The sequence below is a fragment of the Carassius carassius genome, chromosome 14 (genome assembly GCF_963082965.1).
Source record: "Carassius carassius chromosome 14, fCarCar2.1, whole genome shotgun sequence".
Classification (NCBI taxonomy): Eukaryota; Metazoa; Chordata; class Actinopteri; order Cypriniformes; family Cyprinidae; genus Carassius; species Carassius carassius.
Window position 1 is genome coordinate 13,372,123 of NC_081768.1, and position 20,754 is coordinate 13,392,876.

The 20,754-nt window shown below is 41.3% G+C and overlaps 1 protein-coding gene across 3 annotated transcripts in view; it reads left to right on the forward strand.

Annotated features, from left to right (window-relative positions):
• The first annotated feature begins 1,562 nt into the window (after window positions 1-1,562).
• kcnq5a (potassium voltage-gated channel, KQT-like subfamily, member 5a) overlaps window positions 1,563-20,754 on the forward strand; it is a 125,509-nt gene continuing 106,317 nt past the window's right edge. For all 3 annotated transcript variants that reach the window (XM_059566204.1, XM_059566205.1, XM_059566206.1), the window contains exon 1: window positions 1,563-2,181. In XM_059566204.1, coding sequence (XP_059422187.1) covers window positions 1,847-2,181 — 335 coding nt within the window. In that variant the 5' untranslated portion in view covers window positions 1,563-1,846. The remainder of the gene's footprint in view (window positions 2,182-20,754) is intronic.

The window sequence follows — 20,754 nt, forward strand, 5'->3', positions numbered from 1 at the left end:
ACTTGCGTTGAGCCCAAGTATGCACTGCCAGGATCACTAAATGAACTCAGTAAAATTATTATATTTGTATTGTAAGCACAATAGGTGTTGTCATTTGTTAATGACAGCTTAAACAGCTTTTGCACAACAAGAAAAGCTCATATGGCATAATTAATATACTGTAACAAAATTCTTAGTTTGAGAAACAGTAAATATTTTGTATCCATGCTATTGGCACATTAAGCACAAAATTTCAACGTAAAGGTTTGTAAAGAAAAAAATTATTTTCTAAATTCTCATGCGAATCAGTTTCTAAAAAGTATGAAATAAGATGCTGATACATGGCCCATTATGTCTGTCCAAGCCTGATATGACCTGAAGAATAATCCTGTAAGCATATGTGCTGATTTATTAATATGGTTATTCATTTAGATATTGTGATCATGTAGAAAGAGATTTATTCACATGGATGCACATTATAGTGACAAACTATTATTAGATTGTAACACTTCAATAAGGTTTCAATGATAATGTTATTCTGGAAGATTTCCCTGAATTACAAACACAATCAGTGAAGCAATGAACAGCTGCGTTTGGCATCTTTCTTCCACACACACACACACACACACACACACACACACACACACACAGTGTTGTTTTATTGACAGTCTCTTTATTTCATGTAATGCTTTAGCATTTCTCTTGTATATTATTCAGCATTTCAGTCTCACAGTCTGACATAGGCTATATTATGCTTTGAAAGTTGTGCCTTGATCTGTGCAGTGTATTTAATATGCATTATTGGCATGACAACTTATTATTATTTTTAATGCCAAAGTATTGGATTTAGCATTGTAAAAGAAAAGTGTGGAAAAGCAACGCTATAACAGGGCACTTGAAAAAGAGTCAAGAAAAAAAAACATTATTAAGAATGCTAGCTAGAATAATCTAAACAGTTAGATATTTAGAATATCATTAAATAACGTTTACATCATTAAACATCCATCTTACCTGCTAATTAAACGCTGTGCCGCTTACCGGCGTATGCGTTTTATTTCTTGTCGGATCACGTGATTTGTCTGGCAGCGGCTCCGCTAGATCCGCGGGCTCCGTGATTTACTACCGCGGATCAGACTGAAGCGTTTTCAGTTGTCTCAGCTAATCGCTTAAGTTTATTTGTTTGGTGTTTCTATGAAGTGTCTTTTGAGGAGAATCTGTTCTGCCACCACAGTGAGTAGACAAGTGTAGTTAATCTGAGCCACTCAGCAGAGAATGAACGCAGTTTTTTTTCTATAGGTCTAGTAGCCTAAGACAAGTAGGCTATTTTAACTTGGGTTAGCTTGTATTGTAGGTGTTTAACTCATACATTATATCTTGTCAGGACATCTGAACTAGAATACAGTAGCCAATAGTTTACAGTAGCCCAGTGAGAGAGAGAGAGAGAGAGAGAGAGAGAGAGAGAGAGAGAGAGAGAGAGAGAGAGAGAGAGAGAGAGAGAGAGAGAGAGAGAGAGAGAGAGAGAGCGCGCGCGCGCGCGCGGGTGATGCCCTGCCCTCACCAGATCTCCTCCACTGAGATGGTGACGCTCCTTCAAAACTCCAGTCTCGCGGCAGCAGATTGCTTGAGTCATCTGAAGGGTCATAACGTTAACAAATCTTTCATAGCTTATCTGTCAATGAGCTGGATGCCTGTACTTGTCAGTAGGTGGTCTTGTTAAATATAACCTTAAAGAAAAGATAAAAAGAGAAGAATAACAATAAAGCACCCAATGTTTTAACACAGGGAACTTTGAAGCTCGTGTACATTCTCTTTATATGTGCGCACCGCTGGTGCCAGACGCGCGTTTCCAGCCAGTGCTGGTGATGCGATGCCCCGCAACCACAGCGGCGATGAGGGCGGCACTGGTCTCTGGATGAAGACCTCGCAGCACTATGGCATGAAAGATGTTGAAGCCGGTCGTGGGACGATGAACAGCGCGACCAGGACAGTCGACAGCCTGCTGCCGACGCCGGGCACAACAGGTGCAGGAGGCTCGGAAAACCAGAGGAGAAAGCAAGGCGCCCGGCTGAGCTTGCTGGGGAAACCGCTCGCCTACAGCGCGCAGAGCGGCCGGAGAAACGCGCGCTACAGGAAGCTCCAGAACTACCTCTACAATGTCCTGGAGAGACCGCGAGCTTGGGCATTCGTTTACCATGCCTTTGTGTAAGTAAAAATGTTCTTACTCTTTTTATTGATTAGGCTACATCATGTATGCTCACAACTGGAGTTCACCTGTTACTTAAAGTAACATTTATGCACTTTGTTTTGGAGGTCGCCTCTTCTTTCGAGGAATGAATCCTCATTGTGTTTGAAATAATTATCATTTGTATGTCTAAATGTTTTATGAAAGGAATATAGGGGTGTAGAAAATTGCAATCGGCTGTACAGTATTTTCATATCATAATTTATATGTCAGTCTCTAGTTATTAAATTTATTGCTTATGATCAAAATGTTGATGCAGTATTTGCAGTAATGTTTTTTTTTCAACTCATGTTTGATGCCGTATTCAGTGTATAAAAATATGGTAATAATTAATTCTGGATTTTAAGAAATGGCTTTAGTTACAGTAGTAAAAGATGTTTGATCATTGACTTATTATCTAGCAGTGCCCTTTGATAGATTCGGCCGTTTGTCCTTTAAGCGCACAAATAAGATCTCAGAGGGTTTGCGTTATGGTGTGTATTTACCATTACTGTTACTGGGAAATTTATGTTTATGACTTTTCAGAGATTTTCTGTAATCTTCTTGAAAGAGATGCTCTTTATATGACCCCAGTTTAAAGGGAAATGCATGTACTCTGACATAGTTTTTATGTTCAGATTGGTTGCGTCTGTTTACATGTTGTTAGGAGCATTTGTGCAAGGAGGAAGCCGAGCTGTCGGATGGAGAGACTGGAGCGCTGCTCTGTGCTGCAAGACAGGATGTTGTTATTTTATTTGTGCTGAGAGGACAGCTGAGGTCAGGGAGGTTAAGTTGTTACATCTGCAACGACACATTGTCCCACAATAGTCAGAAACATCACAGAATCAGCACACTTGGAGGGGACTCATGCTTAAATATGCTATTGGGAAAAAAATCAACAGAGGAAGGAAGTGGCTTTTACACAAGTTGCTACTTGGTTGTTATTAGTTTTCGGCGAGCTTTAGAACATATTTATTAAGCATTTGTAGCCACTGATTCATATGCAAATTCCATAATTTCCATAATTATAAGGGCATAAGTCAATCTCGGATTGTGTGTGTGCACATAAAAGGAGAAAACACGGTGAGAGGTTTCGTCATGAGAAAGAAGTTAACAAAAAAAATCGTAATCTTTTGAGACTTTGTTTCAAAGGGCTGTGTGAAAGAAGACATGGGGGAGTATTTGAAGGCAGCGGACAATCAATCACATCCACAATCTGTGCCCTGAGCAAACCATATGCTGCTTCTGCTGTTTCCATCATGTACTCATATCCTTTGTAATAAATATAGTAGCACATTGTTAACATTATTAGCACATTTTTCTCTTGTGCCAGTATGCTTGAGGGTCAGATGTACAGTAGGAGCATATGTCCCATATGAACAAATGCCTGAATAATTTAATCATTAATTATGAAGATGCCATTTAGAGCTTGAGCTTGATAATGTTGAAATATGAAATAGCTTGCATGTGATGAACGAGGTCATTAAATGTCACACTTACCATTGCTTGATAATTTATTGCTATAAGAAATATTTAAGAATTCCAAAAATATGCTATTTAAATAAAATAGCAAGCTATAAACAAATAATTAAAAAACACAGAAATAAATAACAATATTGAGATTTATTGAGTGTGATTCTTTTACTGTTATCTGTAATACAACCTATATATATATATATATATATATATATATATATATATATATATATATATATATATATATATATATATATATATATATATATATATATATATATATATATATATATATATATAATGACATATATATTTATATATATATTTGTATAATGCATGATATAGGGTTTTCATCTTACCATGCTTTCTGTGGATAATCAAATGATACAGTTCTGCTTTTTCAGCAGTTTTCCAACAAGGCACCCCCAACATATGTACAGTATTCTAGCATCCAACATAGTGTTATATTGTACCACATGTGAGACTATAACTACAACAGGTTCTTTAAAAGGAAAGTATTTTAAGTGTCCATATTATTGACTCACAGTTGTCTGCTCATCCAGCAAAGTTTTTTTTTTAATTTTATTTTTTTTATTTACAGCGCATCAAAGCAAGCAAATTTTTCTTTTTTGATGAACAGATCGCAAAACCACAGCTGAGCGCATTTCACCAAGGTTGAAGCTTCCGTGACACACCGTAGTATCAATATCAACAAAATAGTTTTATCACTTGGCCTTATTGCTAAACATAACCCTCTTTGATAATCATATTTGACACTCAGATAATATAATGAGGGGATTTTTCTACTTACCTAAAACAAACCTTCCTGTTTCCTTACCGTATATGCATTAATACTGGTTTCAACAAAAACGTTATGCTGCCATCATGAACACTTACATTATTAAAGAAGCATTCCGTTTCCTTTATCCCCTCAGAAATCACATGCATTCTTTTAGACTGAAAAAGGAAATCGCACAGTAGGTGAACAGTGCCATATAGTCATCTGTATCCGTCATGCCATAGTCAGATTCAAGCCCTCTTTATATGACTGAGAATTCATCTGGTTTGAGGTAGAAGTTCATTGGGTTCCCCATTCACATTTCCTAACTGTGTTCCATTTCACAGTTTAGAAAACTGCATGTTGTACTTAGATGGCTCAGATTGACTTAATTCTGAGTTATTACCGCATGTTGACTGATGACTTTTAAATCGTAACAAAATATTTCAAAGTTGCCACCTGTAATGGTCTCATGCCTCCTTTGTGACACAGAGAGCAATAAAGGGCCTCTTGTTCTCTGAGCACTCAGGAAGGTGCTCTAGTTTGCCACTGATCCGGGTAGACAGGTAGAATGTGAGGTATACAAGAGTCAGCCAGCTAACATCAGAGACTTTTCTACTTGAGATCTAATCTTTTTCCTTACACTTTCCTTACACTGGAATTCGAAAGGGGAATTAGGAGATGTCAGTCTTTAGTTTCATATTTGCCTTTTAATGCAAAGTAGTATAACTTTACTGAATGCTGACATTAAATACCATTCTGATTGCATAATCAGGTAATCTTAGAGTACTATCATTTGTGTTACGCAACAGTTAGTTCGGGACCTATAATTTGATTGACCAAGCTTTTCACACATTGTATGACTCTTTAAAACCTGGATTTGTGAGGGACAAAGAAACAAAGGAAGGTAATGTTATTCTTGAGCTTTATACATGATTTCATTTAGGATTAACACACCTGTTTGATGAGGAAACTATTGATGCACTGGCCACCAAGGCTGGCCCAGACACTTTCACTTCCACTGTTATTGTAATCAAAGACACAAGCTGCTATTAATCACGGTTGGAAGGTATATGGAAACAAAGTTGACTCTTGCTTAATGGAAAAAGGTTTTAAACAAACTCAAACAGGTTACAGATCTTGAAAAAGTGCAAAGAGGAGGCAGTAAACAGGGTGCCATGCCTGTGTTCCAGTGGGAGTGTGAATGATAGGGGGAAAGGCTTTTGAAAAGTACACTGTTTGATCACGTCAGGGGCCCCTGACACAAGACAGACCTCAAGGAAGAGCTGCTGTCCTCAGACGGGGCACTGTATGAGCATTTTGAGTGTGTCATCACTGTCGATGAACTAATCTATCATTAAAACCTTCTGTCCTTTGAAACTTTGAAAGAGTTTTCTGCTTCTTAAATTTTTACTGAACCTGAAGCAGTGGAAAAACACTATTTCTGAAATGTGTTAACAAAACCCACACATAAAAGAGTTCGCTACAGTTGGTACAGTTTTTTGATTTAGCTTCTCCTGAACATAGTTTTGGAACTTCGTTTAAATTAACGTTTCTGAAATCAGCACATAATGTGTAATAAAAAGGCTGCGTATTCTGAGTGGGCCTGCCTATACGACAGCCACTGCTGCTAGGAACCGTCAATAAAATTTATTTTGGCATTACGTTTAATAACAGGGAGACCATTAGCCAATAACAGTTTATCAAGGCAACACTACTACTTTGTTGCTGTAATTGTTTCTCATGATATAGATGACGAATCAATAGAAAGCCTCATTTGCTACAGTTAACACAAGGACTTTGTGATTCCATTCTGCTGATTTACTATTTTTAACCAAGTGGCGTGTAGTACAACATCAAAAAGTGGTCTTATATTAGTTGCCCTTGCTGACATGGGGGCTGACTGATGGAGGCAGCCGTCTTCTCTTAATAGCATACCCTGCAACATAAGTAGTCTGTGTGGCCGGGCATAACCCAGAGGGGCTTCCCTGCCCAGCAGTGCCCAGGCAAACTGAGCTGAAGAGTAATTGCCTTCCTGGGAAATGCATGTGGTCTTCCATAGCTCACTGTTCTTGGTCTTTGATCCTGCCTGTCAGCATGAAGGGGTTTCCCTGATAACACAGCATTTGTGTATATGAGGACAGGTGTGCACTGGATTCTGATTTGACAGATCTCAGTCTGTGGTTTCAGTTTATTAAAACAGCTTATGAATTTGATCAGTTAGTCAGCATTTTCCTTAGGGTTTTATGAATAATTTCTCCAGTTTACTTCCCACGCACATGAGCATAAAGTAATCTATACTTGCGTCTGAATTGACGTACTTTAAGTGTAGTACAGTATGTGCTGAATTTGTCATCTTGATTCTTTAGGTATGGCGATGTATAGTGGGACTGCATTCTTGGATGCATTTAATCCATCATGCTTGGACCTTTGACCTGTTCCTTGATCTAAGATGCACTAACAACAACTGTGACAATAACTGACTCAGATATTAAGTACAATTTAAGGAACAACTTTCTTGGTTCCTACAGCACTTTAAATTTAAAATCCCCCTCCTCAGTGTAATTTTTTTAATTTATTTTTAAATATATATTTTTGAATATAGCTCAACCAGGTGTTTTTGTTTATGCATATTTGGACATACAACTAATTTAACATACTCCTAAACATACCATTCAAAAATTTGGGGTCAGTAATCTGAACATTAATACTTTTATTAGGGAAGGATTTATTAAATTATCCAAATATGACTGTACAAATAATGTTTTCAACATTGATTATATTGACATTGACATTGATTATAATAAAAATAATGTTTCTTGTTCACCAAATCAACATATTAGAGTGGTTTCTGAAGGGCCATGTTACTCTTAAGACTGGAGTAATGTCACTGAAAATTCAGCTTTGCCATCACAGGAATAAGTTACCTAGCAAATGCTTATTTTAATTGTAATAATATATCATACCATCTCCAAACATTCAAATGGTAATATTTAGTAGAGAAGTATTCATTTATGGGTCTGTCTTCTCTCTGCTTTTGCATATCCTCAGATGTCTGTAAACCATCATTAGACAAGGGCTAGGGAGATTTAGGCCATGTCCACACATACACGGGTATTTTTATAAATTTAGTTCCCTTTCAAGGGAACTTCGAACTGCGTCCTCTGAGGGGACACTATGGGGAACACCTCGTCGTGACCCATGTCTGAAGCATACTTTGAAAAACGCCAACGTGTTGGCCGGCGACAGCCTCTGACGTCACTACCAGCGCGACTATAAATACGCGCCCGTAGGACCCGTCAATATCTTCTTCGTCTTCAGTTGGCTGTTTTGTTTGAAGCGTGCATCTGAGAAACGACCAAGACGGTAAGAGCGATCTATTACTGTTTTCATCATGGCTTCCACTAGCAAGGCGTTTAGACAGTGTGTGCATCCGTGTCAGCGTTATCTGACACCCGATGACACACACACTCTTTGCGTCTCTTGTTTGGGCGAAGAGCACGCGCGCGATGTCCTTGAGGGGGCGGTCTGCGTGCACTGCGAGCGTTTCTCTCTGAGAAAGCTCCACTCTCGTTTGTCTCTCTTTTCGAGGAAAGAGGGACAGCCATCTGGATCCCGCGGCTCAGGTCCCGCCGTTGCCGAGGCACGGAGGAGAATGAGCTCGTGGGGATCACAAATGGATCTCGCTGAGGAGTGTAGAGAGGGACCTTCCTTTTCACACTCTCCGGCGGCGAACGAGAGCGAACTTCGGGAGGCGATGTGGTATCATTAACCCATTCTGACACTGAAGTTAGTGCTCTGCTGGGTTCTACCCAGGAAGAGCAGGAGATGTCTGAGAGTGGTGAAGAAGCTGAGGCTGAGCCTTCTCGATCCTCCTGTCCCGCGTATGAGGAGCTGTTAGAGGTTATGGATCGCGCCACGGCAAAATTAGATTTGCCATGGAAGCGTGCCAGCAAGGTGGCGCCACGAGGTCGCCTCGCTGAGCGGTACTTGTCTGACCATAGCCCTCCAGCCCAGGTGAGCCTTCCATTCTTGCCTGACTTACATGCAGAAGTCGAAAAGGAATGGAAGAGGCCGTTTTCCTCTCGCATCCACCGGTTTCAGCATACGAGCTATGCTAATATCGAGGGCTTGCATGAGAACGGCTATGAGAGGATGCCCCCTGTAGAAGAGACGCTGGCTTGCTATCTCTCTGTGGGGCAAACGTCCTCTCTTAAATCTCCCGCTTTGCCATCTAAGCCCCTCCAAGATACATCCCGCAGGTGATGTGGCAGGTCATACGCGGCAGCTGGTCAGGCTGTGGCTTCACTGCACACGATGGCGGTGCTCCAGGCATACCAGGCTGACCTGCTGAAGGACCTGGATACAGGTGAGGGCCTTTCACCTGACCAGGTAGCCGAGCTGCGCCGCACCACAGACCTCTCTCTCCGAGCTACCTAGCAGGCCGCCTCCGCCATGGGCAGGTCTATGGCGGCCATGGTGGTGACGGAGAGACATCTGTGGGTGAACCTGGCTGACATCGGAAAGGAAGAAAGGGGGTTTCTTCTCGATGCTCCGGTCTCGCCTTCTGAGCTTTTTGGTACCTCCGTCGAGATGGTGGTCGGGAAGTTCAGGGAGGCAAGGGCGCGCTCAGCGGCCTTTAAATCCTTCATTCCACGAAGGTCCAGGTCCGAGCCCGAGCAACTCAGGGGTCCTGGCCCATCTCGATCTGAGGGTCGTAGAGGGGCGCAGAAGGCTAGTGTTGCGGCTCGCGCTCCTCCCCCGCCTAAGGGCAGGGGCAAGAGGAACCGCGGGTCATGGAGCGGTAAGCAGGGTCTGAGGGACGTGATTTGGACGAGGCAGCGTCCTCGCCCGGGTCAGAGCGGTAGGATGACCTAGTAGCTCCGGATGTTTTTAACCTCTGTTTTTAACCTCTGTTTTTTGTCCTCCCCTGCCTAATTCCCCTGTAGCCACCAGCTTTCCACCTGATCGAGGTTAGGTGGACGGTCTCTCACATAACAGTCTCCTTCTGGACCTATGATGTTTTGGTTGGTTCTATGTTCATAGCAACCGCCTTACTGACGGTCCGGACCAGAAGGGGGCGCCCCGCAGCGGGACTCCAGTACAGGAGGGTGGGTGAGTACGTAACCCTTGCTCTACCTGTTTATGGACGTTATGTTGCTGGTGGTTATATGTCTACTAACAATCTCTGTGAGTTTCCTTTACAGTAGCTAGGTGGCCAAAGAATTGGCACAGCACTGCAGGGAATTCCATAGATGTCCGGCCAGGTCACCCTGAGGGGCCGCCTGGCCGCTTGGCGCATCCGGGGAGGTGGTGGTTACGGCAAGAAGCTCTGTATTTACTGCCTCAGGTGATGCTCCCCTCGCCTAGAAAAGAGGGTTGGAGCTCACCGCTCCCGTACGATTCAGCGCCTCTGCGATGCTTGGGAACCTCTCTGTACACACGCTTGCCTGTGTACTTTCTCAAAACCACATAGTGGTCAGTGTGCACGTTGACGCTTTGCGCACTGTCTGAAATCCACGTAAAGTGGTAAGTGTGCACGCATGACTTTGCGCACTTTCTAAAATCCTGTACGGTAGGGGTTACGCGCTTCGCTTCGTTCCCTTTCTTGTGATGATTAGCCCTGGGTTCCATGGGCTTCATTCAACCAGTGTGTATTTGTTATACACCTCAAGCATCGCTTCCCTTAACATGAGGGGCTGGGTGGACTCCCACATACTGTGGTTATCAGGTGGTAGGCTTCATCAGGCCTCCCTGATGGTGAGCTCCCACATACTGTGGTTGCCAGGTAGTAGGCCTCAATAGGCCTCCCTGGAGATTTAGCTCCCACATACGGTGCGTCTCCACTAAATAGCATATTGTGGTTTTCAGATAGTAGGCTTCACCAGGTCTCTCTGAAGGTGAGCTCCCACGTTCGGTGGTCGCCAGGTAGTAGGCCTCACCAGGCCTCCCTGGAGATTTAGCTCCCACATACTATGCGTTTCCACGGAATAGCATATTGTGGCTTTTTCAGATAGTAGGCTTCACCAGGTCTCTCTGAAGACGAGCTCCCACATACTGTGGTTGCCAGGTAGTAGGCCTCACCAGGCCTCCCTGGAGATTTAGCTCCCACATACTATGCGTTTCTACGGAATAGCACATTGTGGTTTTCAGATAGTAGGCTTCATCAGGTCTCTCTGAAGACGAGCTCCCACATACTGTGGTTGCCAGGTAGTAGGCCTCACCAGGCCTCCCTGGAGATTTAGCTCCCACATATTGTGCGTTCCACTAAATAGCACATTGTGGTTTTCAGATAGTAGGCTTCATCAGGTCTCTCTGAAGACGAGCTCCCACATGCTGTGGTTGCCAGGTAGTAGGCCTCACCAGGCCTCCCTGGAGATTTAGCTCCCACATACTGTGCGTTTCCTAAAAAGCGAGCTCCCGCGATTTGTGGTTGTCAGGTAGTAGGCCTCACCAGGCCTCCCTGGAGTTGAGTTCCATATTGCTTTCAGTTTCCACTGAGGTGGTTATCTGGTAACAGATAGTAGGCCTCTCTAGGCCTCTCTGTAGGTGAACTCCCACATATTGTGGTTATCAGGTAGCAGGCTTCACAGGCCTCTCTGAATGTGAGCTCCCACATACTGTGGTTGTCAGGTAACCTTTCAGTACACACGCTTGCCTGTGTACTTTCTCAAATCCACATGGTGGTCAGTGTGCACGTTAACGCTTTGCGCACTGTCTGAAATCCACGTAAAGTGGTAAGTGTGCACGCAAGACTCTGCGCACTTTCTGAAATCCACGTAAAGTGGTAAGTGTGCACGCAAGACTCTGCGCACTTTCTAAAATCCTGTATGGTAAGGGTTACGCGCTCCGCTTCGTTCCCTTTCTTGGGATGATTTGTCCCGGTGTTCCTTGGGCTTCATCCAACCAGCGTGTATTTGTTATACACCTCAAGCATCGCTTCCCTTAACATGAGGGGCTGGGTGGACTCCCACATATTGTGGTTGTCAGGTGGTAGGCTTCATCAGGACTCCCTGATGGTGAGCTCCCACATACTGTGGTTGCCAGGTAGTAGGCCTCACCAGGCCTACCTGGAGATTTAGCTCCCACATACTGTGCGTTGCCTAAAAAGCGAGCTCCCGCGATTTGTGGTTGTCAGGTAGTAGGCCTCACCAGGCCTCCCTGGAGTTGAGTTCCATATTGCTTTCAGTTTCCACTGAGGTGGTTATCTGGTAACAGATAGTAGGCCTCTCTAGGCCTCTCTGTAGGTGAACTCCCACATATTGTGGTTATCAGGTAGCAGGCTTCACAGGCCTCTCTGAATGTGAGCTCCCACATACTGTGGTTGTCAGGTAACCTTTCAGTACACACGCTTGCCTGTGTACTTTCTCAAATCCACATGGTGGTCAGTGTGCACATTAACGCTTTGCGCACTGTCTGAAATCTACGTAAAGTGGTAAGTGTGCACGCAAGACTCTGCGCACTTTCTGAAATCCACGTAAAGTGGTAAGTGTGCACGCAAGACTCTGCGCCCTTTCTAAAATCCTGTATGGTAAGGGTTACGCGCTCCGCTTCGTTCCCTTTCTCGGGATGATTCGCCCCGGTGTTCCTTGGGCTTCATCCAGCCGGTGTGTACTTATTGTACACCCCCAAGCCCCCTCAACTTGGGGGGGCTGTGTGGGCAATTCTCGGGTAGTTCAGCAGCGCTCCCCTTTTCTGAAAGGGTCACCTATGAGCATGCTGCTCGGAGCTCGGAGTCTTCCTCTCTTGGGAGACTGATTCCCGGTTCTTCAGAGCGCTCCAGTACCACATACTGTTTGAGACGCTCTGTGAGAGCAGGCATCCTGCTGAGGCAGGGGCTGAGGCCTCCAATTGCTCTGCTCCCGGGCCATTCTTCTACGAGCTGCTCTGACAGAGTCCCACGAGAACCCCTCCTTAGAACAGTATTTTAAATCCATGTTATGGTAAGTGTGCACGGGAGTCTTTGCGCACTTTCTAAAATCCACATTGTGGTAAGTTCGCATGCTAGTCTCTGCGTTCTTTCTAAAATCCCTAGATGGTAAGGGCTTCGCGCTGCTGCTTCGTGCCCTTTCTTGAGTTGGTTTAAGCCCCGTTCATCTTGGGCACCACTCCACCTAGGTATCCTCGGATACCTATCTAGAACAGGGCGCCGCTACTAGAGTGCTGTGGGGACAGCCCTTTCGGCAGGTTTTTGGGAAAGCTAGCAGTAGCCCCTGTGTGACAGGCAAAGACTTGGTAGAGGAAAGTGCCAGGCTCTTAGCCGTATCCCTTTAAAGGAATCTCTGTGATTCCAAGCCTTTAGCTCTACCCCGGGCCAGGGCCCTACAGGATAAGTTGGGTATGTAGCTTAGGCCTTTGGCCGTAAGGGATAATGTCATAAGGCAGCCGTCAGACTGTCCCAGGGGCGACTCCCGGTGAAGAGAAAAGCGGTAGAGTTGGTACGTAGTGTTTGCCATGATTCTGGTCTGCACTCCCCTCAGCATGGCGGCGTGGGTATACTGTTCCCCATAGTGTCCCCTCAGAGGACGCAATTCGAAGTTCCCTTGAAAGGGAACGTCTCAGGTTACGAATGTAACCATGGTTCCCTGAGAGGGAACGAGACACTGCGTCCTCTAGCTCCCTGCCATGCTTCGGACGCAAGCTTCACGAAGAAGATATTGACGGGTCCTACGGGCGCGTATTTATAGTCGCGCTGGTAGTGACGTCAGAGGCTGTCGCCGGCCAACACGTTGGCATTTTTCAAAGTATGCTTCAGACACGGGTCACGACGAGGTGTTCCCCATAGTGTCCCCTCAGAGGACGCAGTGTCTCGTTCCCTCTCAGGGAACCATGGTTACATTCGTAACCTGAGACGTTTTTCCTTCTTCCATTGTTAAAGGTTTTAAAGTTTTTGATTCTACTAAAGCATACAAATACCATAATATGTCTGCAGATATTTAAGAAACATGCTAAGTTAACATACTTAAACAATGATACAGTCAGTTATTCTCCCCTGAAAATGTGTGTTCTGGGCAGAATGTCAGTCTCTGTTTTGATTTGTGAAACCCGCCCAATGCCAGCTTACCCAATTGAATTTCGGCACCACGGGTTCCCAGTTGGCGGAAAACACAGCGTATTTTGAATTTGGACTGCAGTACCTAGTTCAACCACTCGGTATCAATCCTACATACAGCACATTTAAAAGCACTGTCAAGAGCATGTCAAGCCAACAGGTGGTGATAAAATCTCAACCGTTAAAGCCATATTGGCAAATCAGAAGCCTGAAATAGTTTCCAGTAGGCGGAGATAACAGCGCATTCTGCGATGTCACAAGCAAAATCTCCGGTTTCGCAGTCTACACGATAACACTACAAGTGGAGTTTTTGAAAATGTTCACCCTGGCAGGAGTTTTTGAAAATGTTGGATTTCAGTGACCTGGTGCTGTGTTTGCGTGTGGACAGCCAAATCACATTAAAAAAAAGCTGCAGTTTTGAAAATATCCACGTTTGTGTGGACAGGGCCTTATAGAAACACATTTATATGAAACAAAATATGTTTACACACTTTCTGCTCTATTTGGTCAGTTACCCAGGACCATTAACACATGACCATCCATCTTAAAAATGATTCAAATAAACTGTGGTCACTGTTTCTCCTGGATGAATGGGAATCTCAATATTTGTGTATTTCATGCTGTGCCAGTAATTGAATTTTGCCTTTAGTACATTAAGTGTTAATGGACCATGATATGATTTGAGTTGTTTTACCTGCTGATAAAGAACAATATAATATTTAGCTTACTGGGGTTTATGTAACTGTTGAATCAAATGTCAAAATCTCTTGGTGTTGCTGTTGCAAGCTGGGAGGAATTAAAAAGCCATCTCAGCATAATACACAAAGGCTCTTGAATTGGAGTTGAAGGATTCTGCTTCTGTTGTGGCAGTTTTGCATGTACCTCCTTTGAAGGGACGTAATAGTGGCATCTTTGCACATGTGCTAGTGACTAATGAAATATATTTAACCATGCAAATTTTTCCATATGTCATTAGTAGACATGTGCCGGTATTCGGTAATGCGATATATCACTGTAAAGAATATGCACGATATTATCCTGGGCACTTTTAAATACTGTGAATAATTATATATTACAAATTATTCAGAATTATTGGAATGCATTTTAAGAATACTATTACCATCAACTGGTCAAAATGAACAACACCGCTGTATGCTGCTTGAAAGACTCCTGTGGGCTCTGATGTAAACAAGCACGCATGAGAAACAAGTGAGAGACATGCTGAATGAAAGCACATTCACTCTTTGACAGCAGATGGCGCTAAACTGCAGAAAATGCAAGCTGGAATCCCCATAAATATACAGTAGCACCTGCACTTCTTTCTAAAACATAAATAATTTTAAATAGCCATTCAGATTTGTGTATTTGCTATGGTGTTCATCACAGCGCCAAATACTTTATATTTAGCCTTAATAGGCTATTTATTTTCAAACTTTTTTTTTCAATTTAATCTGGACTACAACATGCCCTAGTTATTATTTGAAAGTGTTTTGATTCTTTAATGTTCATTCACACTTAACATTAGGGCTTCATTAGTTAACATAAACTGCCAATGAAAAATTCTTCTGAACATTCATTAATCTTAGGTATTCCAATATTTAATAACATGTTGTTAAAATCGTTGCAATTGTGTTATTTAATGAGCTAACATGAACTAAGACTTGTATTTTTTTTTTAACAATGATTAATAACTTCTGTAGCAAATGTAGCTATCGCTCATTGTGAATGTTAATGCATAATCTAAGGTTAACTAATGAGGTCCTAATGTAAAGTGATACCTATTGGTCTTTATAGTTCTTTTGCACTTTAATCTGTGTAAAACTTTAAAATTTATATAGTTTTCTGTATTGCTTTATTGTATTTAACTGTTCAGTTATTTTTGTTATAAGAAAAAAAAGTTATTTAACCTGTTATACTGTAATATGACTACTTTTTAAAACTAAATTTCAATACCATGATAATACCGTATACCGTGATAAAAGCATTAGCAATTAATCGCCCCCCTTAGTTACTGTTGCTCCCTCAGACAAACAAACAGATTTGTAACGACAGCTGTCAGTGTGAAAACCTTGTCACAAGATGTTTTTAAACAATTTTGGACACAGAAGGACCACCATTCTAATTAAATATGCAATGGGGGTATATATATATATATAAGATTTAAAAATTAATAAGGTTGGGTAACAATTCATTTGGAAGCAGGGTTTACAGATCACAATGCAAGCAGGAGAAGTTTCGTGTTACGGCTGTCACGATCGTGGATGACAACATGCAGGATCAACACTGTTCATGTCTCGCAGGGTACGATTAAATTAATTTACATTTAACCAGTTTGAGACGCACTGAAATGTAGACCATTTACTGTATGTGTTTTTGACCCACACTTGACGTGAAAACAGTTCGCTATTTAGGTTTCTACGTTTGGATGGACTCTTTAACTTTAACGTTAGCTAGTTTTAGCCAGAGATACCTTGCTGAAGCACAAGATGACATTAATCTTCTGCTTGAACAGAAGAAAATTGTAACTTACCGTAATTCCTCAAATAAAAGCCGGGGCCTTTATTTACCTGAACTGCAGAAGGTAACAGGCTTTTATTTGAAGCAGGCTTTTATTAGAGGCAGGCCTTTATTTCTAATTCCATCAGTTTGATAAGTAATTGTTTTAAATAACCCATTTAAATTAAAAGCGATAGCGTTCCAGTGGACAGAGATCATAACATTAGCACAGAATCAGTTCAGAATCAATCACCAAAAGAACCAGTTCGGTTCAGACGCACTCTGTGTCAGTCTGCTTCACGCTGTATCACGCATGCGCAGTATCATCAGCTCCTCGGTTCTCGAATCGGACGCATCCGAGAGAAACGCTTCTACGTTCAGTGTACCGGTGATCCGAAAACCGATGCAATCGGTTCTTAACTCGAGAACGAGAAACGCTCTGCCAGTGGGCGTGTACGTTTGTTTTCTGGCTCTGCTGCACAAATTTTCCCCCGGCCTTTATTTAAGACCGGCCTTTATTTGTCTGTGTTGACCACGCCCCCGGCCACTATCAGAGGCCCGGCGTTTATTTGACTAACGGTTTTTATTTGAGGAATTATGGTAATTAGAATATGACAACCAGAAAATGAACATTTTCTTCTTCATTGGGATTAGAGTTGAATGCTTACAGACATTTTGCTCTGTTTTGTCTGGGTTCAGGAAATGGAATAAAATAAATTATATTGCCTGTCCTCTCAGGATACCTGGAATCAATGTTACAAGTACCGAAGGTACATTGTTTTTCCATTTTTTAGCATGAACACCATCAAACTGTTGCAAGCTTCGGTTCTACCAATGTTTCTCTATGCCGCTGAAACCTAAAGATGTCCAAGGTCTGCTCCCCGTGCAACTGATACTCGACTGCCATTGGTTCATCTGCGTTTGAGGGGAGGGGCTTACTGATAGGTCAATTAGATGGCATCGTTCTGAAGGATCAGATATGTTTCGGAGCTGTGTCATGTCCCGATACTATCCCCATCAATCCAATACACTTTCCTGTCTCTCTCGCCATCATCTTGTAAATAAATGTCAAAAGCCCAGAAATATATCAATAAAATAACTAGATAGGTTTTAGGGCAGTGGTGTGTTAAACCAAACGATTCATTAGAGCAGTTTCTTTAGAAGTTCTTTGCTTGGTCTAGTTCAATGACAGAAAAGGTCACCATGTGCCGTAATCCCCTGTGAACCCTGATAACTGCCTACTCCAGTTTTGAAGGAGATTGTATTAACTCCTACTGTTTACACAAAATACTGTTTACACAAAATATTTCCCTTTAATTGACAATTCGGCCTTGTCAATAAAGCAGCCTCGGAAAGTTGGAAGATTATGTACTCCTCATTTGGTTCTCTTTTCATAGCTCAGTCAGTGTTGGGTTACTAGTCCAGCTCACTATTTTTTTAAACAGTCTTGAGAGAGTAGGTGGTCATTTTTCCATGGCAACCAATGTCCAAGCTAGAGGCCACAGACTTTATTACTGTGTGAAATAAAAAGCATGCTGTGTTTTGAGCCTGAAGGCTAACATTTAGGATTACTTCTCTAAATAAATATGACTGCAGGAGCCTAATGTAGAACTATAGGTCTTCCTTATTAAACTCATCTCAAGGCTCTGGAGGAACTTATTTGTTAATTTGTTAGTTCTTACGTATTTGTTTGGTTTTCTGTAGTGTATATTTTTATTTCAGGTTTTTTAGACGTTATTATACAATCTGATTTACATGGACAGGTAAGTTGGTGTATTCCTTTAAATGTTCACAGAGATTGCAGGTTTAGGATTTTGGATTACATCACAGCACGTACACCGTTTGCTTACCTTCTGAAGCATATTGCAGTCAAAAATGTAATTTGCCTCCTTGCTGTATTTGACATCAAAGATTCAAAGGCAATCTAATATCCAATCAGATTGTCTGACTGCTATAGGCAACTACCAGAAATCATTGTGCAGAGCTTTTTATCTGTCAGAACATGTTACTGAGCATACAGTAACTACATATTCTGCTTTAAAATATGGTTTGAGTTATAGTTGTGAAATAATTGGTACTTAATACATTTAGAAAGGACAGAAATTCAAATATAAATACATTTTTCACTATTTTCCTTAGTGATGCCTGCACAACTGATTTTAGAAACAAGGCACATTATTATTGCTGTATTGTTGATTTTACATTTACCCATCCTAAATTGGTATGCAAGCACAAACTAAACTGTGATTTGACAGTTTACGTGTCTGTAAAATGCTCTCTTTCCATCAAAGTGGGATAGAAGAAGTTGCAGTGTGGACCGTATTTTTATCTGATAATCTTGATCTCAAGATATTGGGGTCAGTAAGATTATTTTAATTTTTTATGTTTTTGACAGACGTTTTTTAGGCTCACCTAGGTGGTAATTATTTAAATACAGTAAAAACTGTAATATTGTTAAAAAATAAAAACTGTTTAAATAATAATTTTAATAATACAAAAATATTTATGTGATGGCAAAGCTTAATTTTCAGCAGCCATTACTCTAGCCTTCAGTGTCACATGATCCATGAGAAATCATTCTAATATGCCCAATTGGTGTTGAAGTAAAATATTATTGTTGAAAACAGCTGTGCTGCTTAAGATGTTTTTAAAGAATCTTTGAAAAGAAAGTTCAAAAGAACATATTTATAAAATATGCATTTATTTGAAATAAAACCTTATGTAATTTTATAAATATCTTTACTGACTACAAACTTTAGAATTTTAAAAAGAGGAGCAGATACTGAAATGAAAAAGTTGTGCATATAGTCTAAAATAGCTTTTTGGAGAGTTTGAGTTCAATTTTTAGGCTCTATGAGTGAAGTGTCCAAGCTAGAACTCCCACACTAACATGCTAACAGCTCTCTTACTGCAGCTCTCAGTTCTGAAGAAAACCAGGCATTACTTAATCTGATAATCTCGTACGCCACAGGCCAAACAAAACCAACTCGTATTTGTCTTCTGAAAACGTGGAAGGTTGGAACGACCAAATTCTTTATTCGATAAGATTTGACCTCTCCAACTAAACTCTGATACTTCCTGCTTTTCTGGAGTGTGGTCAGAGATATAACCAACAATCCAGCTCCCAGTAAATCTACTAAATAACAGCAGCACAAACCATACAGCAACTATATTGACGCATACATACATTTTTCGTTTGTGCAAATTTCTCTGTAGCCAATGTGCCCGTGGTTCACCAACTGTCAGAAAATGAGCCCATTGCTATTGCAACTGGAAGACACTTCTGTCTTGACAACCCAAGCACACTCTCTCGGCCCCATTGTTTTGGAGATAGACAAAATTGAATTTTAGAGATTTGGATTTTGAGGCACTCAATATCTGTTTTCTGCATCTTGGTGGGCCTGGGTACTCTCATTGTACCACAGGAACTTCACATTCCTTTTGCTGTTTGTGTTGGGACAGCGTTAGGTTCTGCAAGGAGCTCGCCATGCACACAAATCCTTATTTGTGGTTTCCAGTCCCAGTGATTGACAGACCACCCAGTCCACAGTGCAAGCCTTCAGTTAAGGACACAGTCATGACCCCAGGCCTGATTCCAGTTCCCGGGGCAAGGCAGTGAGTTTCCATGAGGAAAACACAATTTAAACTTTTTGAAAATAGACAAAACTTTCAACACTCAACTTGAAAGAAATGCAAAATGACAATGTGAAGGGGTCTTTAACAGTATTCGGATGAGATGTTTGAGTAACAGTTATTAACAAAATACCTAATGTCAGACATGGGATCTTTAGTTTATGTACTTAGATCCGAGTTTTTTAAATTTATTATTTTATTAGATGAGGGCGCTACTGAAGCTGATGTGTGTGATGAATTGTTTTACTTTTTATTATAATTTTCATTTACAATTTACTTAATATTAAAATGTATTTTTATTAAAATAAATAATTTTATATAATTCATATAATTTATAAACTGCCAGCCCTATAGATATTAGAAAAACCAGCCTAAATTAAAATCCTTTCAAAACAACATTCAATTCAGAATCAATCTTATTTTTAAAAAGACATCAACATCAAAGCAGAACATAAAAAAAGACTCTATCTCAGATGAGTGTCATGAAAACCCGGTTCACATCAAGAATGGTAACTATAAAGATGACCATATTAGTGACCACATCAGTGGATGATATCATCTGCATATTCTAAGCGTACACGCATCTGTCACTTTAAATGATCTAATTCTCTTTTTAGATTGGATATCATGCCAGCAGTTCAGTGACCATCACATTTTATTTTAGAAAGCTGACAAAAAGGTCTTAATCCATAATGCAGCACCAGAAAGCACACTCAATATATATATATATAGATAGATATAACTTTAAGAATATTTGAAAAAAATGTCAAATGAGAAGCATGGGGAAAAAATTATATACCACAGTCACAGATGCTTCTATCCCGATGAGATTAGATTTCTCTGTGGAAGCTGAAAAACAGCAGGTAATTCACTCTGTAATTTTAGGTTGTTGAAGGAAAAACACTGTTTGATTCAGACGGGATTAAAATCAGTACATCTGTGAGACACAAATTTACCTAAAATGAATTGCTCCTCCTTCCTCTTCCCTGATGATATCTGACATTGACAATCTTGACTATCTGACTATCTTGTTCTCAAACATAATACTGTTTACAGAGGATATGTAAATCCATTTAAGCTGGTACCTCAGATCATATAAAAGCCAAAGCCAGGTGAGAG